The sequence below is a fragment of the Mauremys mutica genome, chromosome 1, assembly GCF_020497125.1.
Source record: "Mauremys mutica isolate MM-2020 ecotype Southern chromosome 1, ASM2049712v1, whole genome shotgun sequence".
In the NCBI taxonomy this organism is placed as follows: domain Eukaryota; kingdom Metazoa; phylum Chordata; order Testudines; family Geoemydidae; genus Mauremys; species Mauremys mutica.
This window is the reverse complement of record NC_059072.1, coordinates 348,449,731-348,459,573: the sequence shown is the minus strand read 5'-3', so window position 1 is coordinate 348,459,573 and position 9,843 is coordinate 348,449,731. Positions and strand designations below refer to the sequence as shown.

The 9,843-nt window shown below is 45.6% G+C and overlaps 1 protein-coding gene across 1 annotated transcript; it reads right to left on the bottom strand.

The window, feature by feature from the left end:
* Window positions 1-535: 535 nt before the first annotated feature.
* Window positions 536-7,836, bottom strand: LOC123372698 (NADH dehydrogenase [ubiquinone] 1 subunit C2-like). Its single transcript, XM_045021033.1, has 3 exons — window positions 7,648-7,836; window positions 4,635-4,778; window positions 536-755 (listed from the first exon to the last, which is right to left on the bottom strand). Exons 1-3 carry the CDS (start codon window positions 7,784-7,786, stop codon window positions 706-708), a joined length of 333 nt encoding a protein of 110 aa, XP_044876968.1. The 5' UTR covers window positions 7,787-7,836; the 3' UTR covers window positions 536-705.
* Window positions 7,837-9,843: the final 2,007 nt, after the last annotated feature.

Here is a 9,843-nt window from a genome sequence, read left to right as displayed (position 1 = left end):
ATAGTGGATACTCAGCATCTCTGGGGAAAAGAAAAAACAACAAACGGTGGTGCCTAGATCTGGATTTGGGGGCCTAACTTTAGGCACCAAAGCTGGAAAAAAATTGGATCTAAGTAATAATGACAGAGTGAAAGCAAGTGGAGAATAGGATCCTAAAGGGGATCACGTATGGATGCCTTGTCAATACTGCGTTCTCTCTCAGCCACTATGGAAACCCTTCCTAGCAAGGCTAACTTTGGCCCCGATCCTGCAATGAGCTCTGCACAGGCAAGGCCACAGAGTGAGCAAGACTGAAGGAATGTGTTAACAATAACAGAAGGCAGGGATTACATTTCACTCTCAGGAAGAAGGGGACCTGTATTTTCCTCTACATCAATAGACTAGTAACTGACCTCCACCATTTTCTTTGGTGCAGTAGTTCTCATTTTGCAATAGTTAATGAAAGAAGCAACTCAAAATTAACATTTAAATATAATAAGAGAGCTAAATGCACTGCAAAATACTGAGATAAATATAAACAACAAATGGAACACACTAATTATTCATAGTTTTAATTATAAGAATACAGTAAGGGTGGGTTTTTTTGTTTTGTTTTTCAACCAGTTTCATTTGAACAATAACTGACATACAGTCTGCTCAAATATATTTGGGAGTGGTCTCACGAAACACGATCTGCTGAACAAGTCTGTAGTTCTTGAGAAGTTTTCAGCGAACTGGATAGAATTTATTCAGCACTTCAGCTAGGGTTTTCTTATCTGCAAAAAGTAATCAAGTACAATTAGGAAAGCCTATTCAGCATTTAGAGCGGTTTTTTAAGATTTCAATATTTGATCAATAATCAGTAAGTCAGAACATTTGCTATGGGCCAGATCCAAAGCCATTCGAAGTCAACGGGATCCTGTCTTTCATTAACTCCAGTGGGTTTTGGATCAGACTCTATTACAGAAGCACTTTGCTTCACAAACTAAACATTCTTCTCTCCCCTTCCCAGTGAAGGTTTAATAGCAGAGCCCTGTAAAGAGGTCTCATTATCAAGAACTTCATTACTTCTACAGAATGTTTACTGGCACATAATGGAAAATCATAACTAAACTCCACTTAACCAAATATATTTTGCTAGGCAGTAAACTTGAGTCCCCCTCCCGGTCATCATATTTGTTTACTTGCTAATTTTCTAAAATTGAGTCACAATGGCTCTCTCAGGCAATGCTAATTAGCAAGATTCTATTGTACTATGGAGCCATAATGTTTCTACTAATGCTTATTTCACCTGGCATGTTAGTCCATTTGAATATTCACTAAACTAGTTTGTTGATATAGTGAATGTTGCAGTCTAGGTAAATTGAGGATTACTGCTCCTGGCCTAATGAAGAATGTTGCACTGAGTTCAATGGACTTTGAATCAGGCTTTTAATGCCCAGAGTTTGGGGAGGAAGTAATCAGGCTTAACTCCACTTAATATCTGATTAAGTCTGGAAATGAAGAAACCCTCTGAAGAGGCAGTTTTCCCCTCTGCCTTTTACTTTTGACACACACACACACACACACACCCTAGTGACTGATTAAGAGCTAAGTTTCCATTCTTGCAAACAAATGTCATCTATAATGAGTGCACACTAAGGGTAAATCTTCACTACCCGCCAATCGATCCAGCGGGGGTTGATTTATCGCATCTGGTCTAGATGTGGTAAAATCGACCCCTGAGCACTCTCCTGTCCACTCCTATACTCCAGCTCGGCGAGAGGCGCAGGCAGAGTCGACGGGGGAGCAGCAGCAGTCGACTCACTGCGGTGAAGACACCACGGTAAGTCGATCTAAGTACATTGACTTCAGCTATGTTATTCACATAGCTGAAGCTGCGTAACTTAGATTGATCACCCCAGTGTAGACCAGGCCTGAGCCTGAATCACAGCGTAGTTCACTATGTTAGCCTAGTTACAATTTCCAGCTTGCCTCTGAAGGGATCACAGTGGGTTCATTAGCTATTTTTCATCAGTTTCTGAAAAGAATGGTCACAATTGCACACTAACTGCCCTCCTTTCCTATCTCTATGCCAAGAGTTTTAGACTGCATGAGGAGACAATATTCCAGAACTATTAAAATTATAGCAATGGTACAAAGTTGAAGCCATGGGACGATCAAGATGCTAAATGAGTACTTGAGGCGGATAAGGCCATTGTGGAGAAACTAAATGAATTCTTTGCATCGGTCTTCACAGCTGAGGATGTGCGGGAGAATCCTCAACCTGAGCCATTCTTTTTTAGGTGAGAAATCTGAGGAACTGTGAGATTGAGGTGTCAGAGGAGGTTTTGGAACAAATTGATAAATTAAAAAGTCACCAGGATCAGATGGTATTCACCTAAAAGTTCTGAAGGAACTCAAATGTGAAACTGCAGAACTACTAACTGTAGTCTGTAACCAACCATTTAAATCAGCTTCTGCACCAAATGGCTGGAGGACAGCTAAAGTGACGCCAATTTTTTTAAAAAAGGCTCCAAGAGGTGATCCCGGCAATTACAGGCCAGTAAGCCTAACTTCGGTACCGAGCAAATTGGTTGAAACTATAGCAAAGAACAAAATTATCAGACACATAGATGAACGCAATTTGTTGGGAAAGAGTCAACATGTTTTTTGTAAAAGGAAATCATGCCTCACCAATCTACTAGAATTCTCTGAGGGGGTCAACAGGCATGAGGGACCTTGTCAAAGGATTTCTGAAAATCTAAGTACACTATATTCACTGGATAATCTGTCATGGATTAAGAGGGAAGGTCCTCTCATGGATTAGTAATTGGTTAAAAGATCAGAAACAAAGAGCAGGAATAAATGGTCAGTTTTCAGAATGGAGTGAGATAAATAGTGGTGTTCCCAGAGGTCTGTATTGGTACGAGTGCTGTTCAACATACTCATAAATGACCTGGAAAAGGGGGTAAACAGTGAGGTGGCAAAATTTGCAGATGATACAAAACTACTCAAGATAGTTAAATCCCATGCAGACTGCAAACAGTTGCAAAGGGATCTCACAAAACTGGGTGACTGGGCAACAAAATGGCAGATGAAATTCAATGTTGATAAATGCAAAGTAATGCACATTGGAAAACATAAACCCAACTATACATATAAAACGATGGGGTCTAAATTAGCTGTTACGACTCAAGAAAGAGATCTTGGAATCATTATGGATAGTTCTCTGAAAACATCCACTCAATATGCAGCGGCAGTCAAAAAAAAGCTAACAATGTCGGGAATTGTTAGGGAAGGGACGGATAATACAACAGAAAATATCATATTGTCTCTATATAAATCCATGGTACACCCACATCTTGGATACTGCATGCAGATCTGGTTGCCCCATCTCAAAAAAAAAAAGAAGATATATTGGAATTGGAAAAGGTACAGAAAAGGGCAACAAAAATGATTAGGGGTATGGAACGGCTGCCATATGAGGAGAGATTAATAAGACTGGAACTTTTCAGCTTGGAAAAGAGACGACTAAGGGGGAATATGACAGAGGTCTATAAAATCTGTTTGCCAGAAGCTGGAAATGGGCAACAGGGGATGGATCACTTGATGATTACCTGTTCTGTTCATTCCCTCTGGGGCACCTGGCATTGGCCACTGTCAGAAGACAGGATACTGGGCTAGATGGACCTTTGGTCTGACCCAATATGGCCATTCTTATGTTCAAGTGACAAAGAACAGATTAGCTGGGCTGCCATAGTCATCAGCAATCACAGTTCAGAAAATTGAATTTCAGGAATCATGGAGGTACAAAAAATTGGCCAAAGGATGCTGTTGATGCAAACACTGCAGTTCATGGAGATTTAAGTTGAAGTGTGACTCTGTAAGAAGGCCTTCTGGAAGGGGGGCATTCATTCTCACAATTATTCCAGAACAAAATATACAAAGTCATTTCCCCCTAGCTAGTTCCCAGCTGTCAAAGTGGATCTGAAAAACAAGCTGGGTTCAGTCTGCCTCATATCATCACCACTAGAGCTCTAGTGGGAATTTAACAGACAGTTCCTACTGGTATCAAATAAGATCAGAGAATCTAGTAAAACCTTTGAAGCAATGGAACAGCCTCCAGAGGAGGTGGTAGAAGCCAATCAAATGGAATGTTTAAACCTAGAAACACAAGGGAAAACACATATTGTAGAGAACAGCCCCACAATGGATAACCTACTATCATTTAGACTGTAAGCTGTTTGGCCCAGGGGCCATCTCTCACCTTAAGTTAGCAAAGTGCCTAGTACAGGAGGGCCCCAGTCTTGGTTACCAAAATAGAAAAAATAATAAACTAGGTCTCTGACATCGCTAACATCTATCATTCAGTTTGCTCCTCCACAGCTATATTCCCTCTGTAGTGCTTAATATTAAAAACTTATTTCCTCAGTGAAGTAAATGGAAACAACAGAAAACCACCATGGCAGCAGATCTGTTGAGAAAGAAAGGTCCATTTCTCTATCATAACTTTCCTGATTTTCTATATCACTTTAAATTGTGACTCAGTCACAGAAGTGATACTAGCTAGTTGTGGCCTATTATGAAAGATTGGATTTTGACTTGGGCCTACCAGAATTTATCACTTATTAACTAGTGTGAAAGGTCTTTCTTAAAACAACAACTCAGTATACCTTTCTCCTTAAAATCTTCCGGATGTTGCTTAATGTATTCCATCAGCTCTCTGTCCAGTTTAGCATAAATATAGTCTGCACGTTTACTGCAATAATATCCAACACACCAGCCCACGGTGAAACACAGGGCCTGACGGTGAAATCCTGTAATGTGGAAAAAAAATCCAGAGAAAGTGGTAAGTAAAGTTATAGATCTCATTGCTACACATGGAAGTTAAGATTTCTCTTTCCCCCTGCTTTCAACATGTGTTTGTTAAAAATTCAGGCCCACAAAAATAGCAGCCTTAGTCTCATAGGTGGTAGGGATGCATTTTGAAGGTATCAGCCTTCAACATGAAGGCTGCAACAGTCACTACGTTTAAGATCCCAACTTAGACAAAAGCCCAGATTGCTGAATATTTATTACAGGTGACTTCACACAGTCTGATTTTATTATTATTGGAGCTACGGTCTGGAGATTAGTAACTTGGATACAGGAAGAATGCCCAAGCAAAAGATGAATGATTACTTGGGCTAGCAGGATATTGATGGAAGTAGATGCCTAACTAGGATTAGGACAATGCTTGCTCACATGCACAGAACTGATCACCAGGAATTGGGGCAGAGGGAAGGAATTATCCCAGGTACCATCAGGGGCTGGGCAGTGGACATGATGGTGTTACGCCTTCATCTGAAACATCTGAGAAAGAATCCGCAGTCAAGATCAGATAGACATACACCTAGATCCCTGGGACTACAGAGGAAATCTTGACAGGCTCTGAGTCTGATCATATTCATCTTCCATAATAACACGAGGGGTACAGGATATAGATGAGACTGCCACTATCAAATTTTCAGGATAAGCAAAGTGGAAAACAGAAAGATTCCCATCAGAGTCCCCACCTGTTAGCTGACACTAGCTGTCTAGAGGAAAAGCCCCTCACAGGAAATGAGGAGAGATAGAGGCATCATTGGTAAGAGTCCCACATCTGCCTTCTAGGCCCAGGGGCACTGTCAGGACTGTGTATCTACACTTCAGTGAGGTGTAGATTCACCCCACCACAGGCACCAGCTTCCTCGAGGCCCCGGGAATGCTCAACCCCACAGCTCCATTCCAGGCCCCGCCTCCACCTGACTCCTTCCTCCTAGTCCCCACTCCCGCTCCGCTCCATGCCCCACCCCAACCCAACTCCTTCCTCCAAGTCCCCATTCCTGCCCTGCCTCTTCCCACCCCCGCTCTGCCCCAAGCCCTGCCCACCTCCCTTCTCCCAAGCCCTCACCCTGCCTCTTCCCACCCAGTTCTGCCTCCTCCCCTGAGCACACCCCGTCCCCGCTGTGATGCTCTGTACCTCTGGGGAACACCCAACCCCCCCATGTCCATCCTTGTAAAATGATTGTGTGGTATCCAACGCAAAGTTGGTCATGTCGGGTGTCTTCGGAAGGCTCATGATGCACTGAGCCTTGTTGTTATAGTAATTGTTATAGTAATGTTATAGGTTATAATTTCATGTATATAGTTATGAGACTGAAAATGTATCCTCATGGCTTAAAATGAGCCCAGGCAAAAGCTCTCCAAGAGCAGAGAGGAAGTTCACAACTCATCAGGGCAGGTTTGAAACAAATCCAGCCCAGCCTCACAGGAACAAAGGAAAGCTGCCCAGGCAGCAACAAAAGAATCTATTTGAGTGAGTCACACCCCCTTCCTTTGGTCAGTTTGGGACTGCGATGAGGTAATGCTCACCTGACTCTGACGGGTGAGGGCAAAGCCAGGAGGGAAGAAAGGACATGATAAAAAGGAGAGACATTTGCCATGCTCTTCCTCTCTCTTCCACCTACATCTACAGACACCACCAAGCGACTGAAGCATTGATCAAAGGGAGGAGCCTGGCTGAAGGGCAACCAGCCAGCCTACGGTGAGACGCATCTAAGTTTCTAAGGACACTGAAAGTGTGAAGATCAGCTTAGAATGCATTTTGCTTTTATTTCATTTGACCAAATCTGACTTGTTATGCTTTGACTTATAATCACTTAAAATTTATCTTTGTAGTTAATAAAGATGTTTGTTTAATCTACCTGAAGAAGTGCATTTGGTTTGAAGTGTGTCAGAGTCTCCCCTTGGGATAACAAGCCTGTTGCATATCAATTTCTTTGTTAAATTGATGAACTCATACAAACTTGCAGAGTCCAGCGGGCATAACTAGACACTGCAAGATGGAGGTTCCTAGGATTGTGTCTGGGACCAGAGATATTGGCTAGTGTCATTCGGCTGCACAATCCAAGGAGCAGTTTACATACCAGAGGCTGTATGTGAACAGCCCAGGAGTGGGAGGTCTCACAGCAGAGCAGGGTAAGGCTGGCTCCCAGAGTCAAGGACTGGAGTGACCTAGCAGATCACCAGTCCAGATAACACAAGAGAGGAAGATCACACTTGCTCCTCCCCCTCCTCCAAGCCGAGGAACAGCTGATTGCAGTGGGCAGGAGGGGGAGGAGTTGGCTGTGCAGTGAGTGCTAAGCACCCACTATTTTTTTTTCTGTGGGTGCACCAGTCCTGGAAATTCTTTAGGGCAGGGGCAATCTTCTTGTTGTGTGTTTGTACCATGCCTTGCACAATGATACCCTAGTGCACAACTGGGGCTCCTAGGCTGTACCACAAAATAATAATAAATCCCTTCTTCCACCAGGAGCTGTTCACTGGTCCCTCCTAGGTCACTGCCTACAGAATCCCCTATCGCACACACAATCCCCACCAGCTCACCACCCTACTGCCTCCCAGACAGTCTCTCCTAAAGCCCAACAGGCAGCCTCAGTCCTGTCCCACCCCCCAGGCAGCCTTCCTCCAACAGCCTCACAGCTCCCCCCAGGCAGCCTCCCTCCTGCCCCTCCCTCCAAGAGGCTCTCAGCCCGGCCCCCCAGCCTCCCTCCTGCCCCTCCCCCCAACAGGCTCTCAGCCCGGCCCCCAGCCTCCCTCCTACCCCCCCAGTCCGAGCTCCAGCCCCCCCGCAGGCCCCGTTCACCGGCTCCCCCCGCCTCTCACCAGCTCGTATCATGGGGCGCCGGCGGAAGGCGTTGTCCAGGAGCGCCGACCCCCAGCCCAGCAGGCCCAGCCACACCGAGTTCCTGTTCACGATGGGGGGCGGCGGGAGCCCCCGCGACTCGTCGGGCAAGAACACCATGGTGCCCGGACCGCGCACAGCGACGCACCCGCTCAAGGGCAACAGCGGGTACCGCCCCCAATAGCGACCCGCCAGCTCCCGGCAGCCGGGACACCAAGGTTCCGGCGCGCTTCCCGTCCCGCACCCAGAGTGGAAGGGAGGAAGTGGGGGCCGCTACGATGGGTCCTCGTGTGGGGCCCCATTGCGGGGGAGGGTGTTTCTAAGTCCCCCGAGATTTACTACATGAAGCTTCAAAGCGCGAGTCCCCCGGCCAGAAACATCCCCCTCGAACCGCCTTAGTGGTTCAGTGTCCAGATCGCAGCTGGTTCATCAGAAATCAAGTCACGGATTGCTAGGTGCACCTCCCAGTTGAAACAGAAGAGGGCGCAAACCTGACACATTTTAGCTGAATCCCCTAAATTACACAATAATCCCTACAGGCCGTGCTCAAATTTCGGAATTCAGCCTCCCTTTCCCATGGCATCAGCTTTACAGTTCTTGCCCTTTTCTGAGCTGTTTCTGGCCCAAGAACTCTTTAATGATCAGTATAAACTATTTGGGCCAGCCAGAGAATGACTCTGTAGCCTGGTAATTAGGGTACACAGCTAGGAGGCGGGAGACCCAAGAGAGAGAGCATCTGCTTCACTGACTACATATCTACAATGCATCAGCTTCATCAGAAGCCCAAAGGACCCTGGAACAGAATATCCCATAGCCAGGGGCGGCTCCAGGCCCCAGCATGCCAAGTACGTGCTTGGGGCAGCATGCCGCGGGAGGCGCTCTGCCAGTCGCCGGGAGGGCGTCAGGCGGCTCCGGTGAACCTCCCACAGGTGTGCCTGCAGAAGGTCCACCAAACCCGCTGGTCCAGCGGACCCTCCGCAGGCACATCTGCGGGAGGTCCAGCGGAGCCCCGACCGGCAGAGCGCCCCCCGCTGTGTGCCGCCGTGCTTGGGGCAGCGAAATGGCTAGAGCCGCCCCTGCCCATAGCTCAGCAATTAGAACACATGCCTGAAAGATAGATCCTTGTTCAAATCCTTTGCCCCCCCTCTTGCTGTGGGGGAAATCAAACCTCACTCTCCCACATCCCAAATGAGTGCTCTAACCAATGAGCAAGAAATTAATAGGCAGACACCTCCACTTCCAGCCATTTTGTGTGCAACCCACGTTTAACTCATTATCACAAGAAATGACATGGGGGCTTAAACCACTGGACTGCAGAAGAAATTGCTAGTTGCTTGTGAGTTGCTAGCAGAGATAGGCACTTCCCTGCAACCTGGATGAAGGAACCAGTCTTGGAACTTAAGGGACATACAGCTCTTAACAGCATCTCCCATTGGCTAGTTTAGGCAGTTTCCCACCTACTGTGGTAGCTTCTGTGGTTCACATATTTCTCTTCCCCCCCATGCATTGTTTATGGAGCTTAGGCACCTAACTCAGGCCTTATCACAATACTAGTCCTGTGATTTTTTTCTAGGCACCCATCAGGTGTTGTGACAATGAGCATCACAAAGCCTAAGTCCTTTTGGGAATCTAGCTTTAAGTGTTAAAAGCACTTCAAAAACCTATATATAGAACAGTGAAGTATTTATTCTCTCATCATATATTAAGAGGTCTGTGCTACTAGTGACTGCTCCGATGTCCTTCCACCATTATTTAAAAAAAAAACAACCAACAAATTTTTAGCACTGAAATAGTGATAGCTGAAAACTGATCACCTTTACTTACCACATCAACTGCTAACTTAGGTTTCAACATTCCACTCTAAATAAGGGCTGGAGTCCTCTTCCAGGCTAACTGAAGAACTAGATGTCTGTTTGCAAATTCCCAAATCACAGATTGGATTATAAAATTTGGTGCAGGGGGACTCTGGTATCTGGTACTAAGATTAGGGTATTTTAGGGAAGGAATCATCTCCTTCCAAGTAGTGAGGACAAGCATCATGAGTTTAAAAAAAAAAGTGTTTGGCACAGTCCCTCACTTGTGTAACTAGTTTACATACTAGTATCTTCAAGGATGTGAACATACCAGGTTAGATGAACCTGTGCTCTACTAGTGCAGAACCACCCGACGACATAAAT

Bases quoted from the DNA above. Each gene is read 5' to 3' on its own strand.
- LOC123372698 (XM_045021033.1), bottom strand. From the start codon at position 7,786: ATGGTGTTCTTGCCCGACGAGTCGCGGGGGCTCCCGCCGCCCCCCATC. The intron at 4,779-7,647 runs GTGAGAGGCGGG...TCCACATTACAG, and splicing joins GCGCCCCATGATACGAGCTG to GATTTCACCGTCAGGCCCTG. The intron at 756-4,634 runs GTATACTGAGTT...TACTTTTTGCAG, and splicing joins GGAAGATTTTAAGGAGAAAG to ATAAGAAAACCCTAGCTGAA.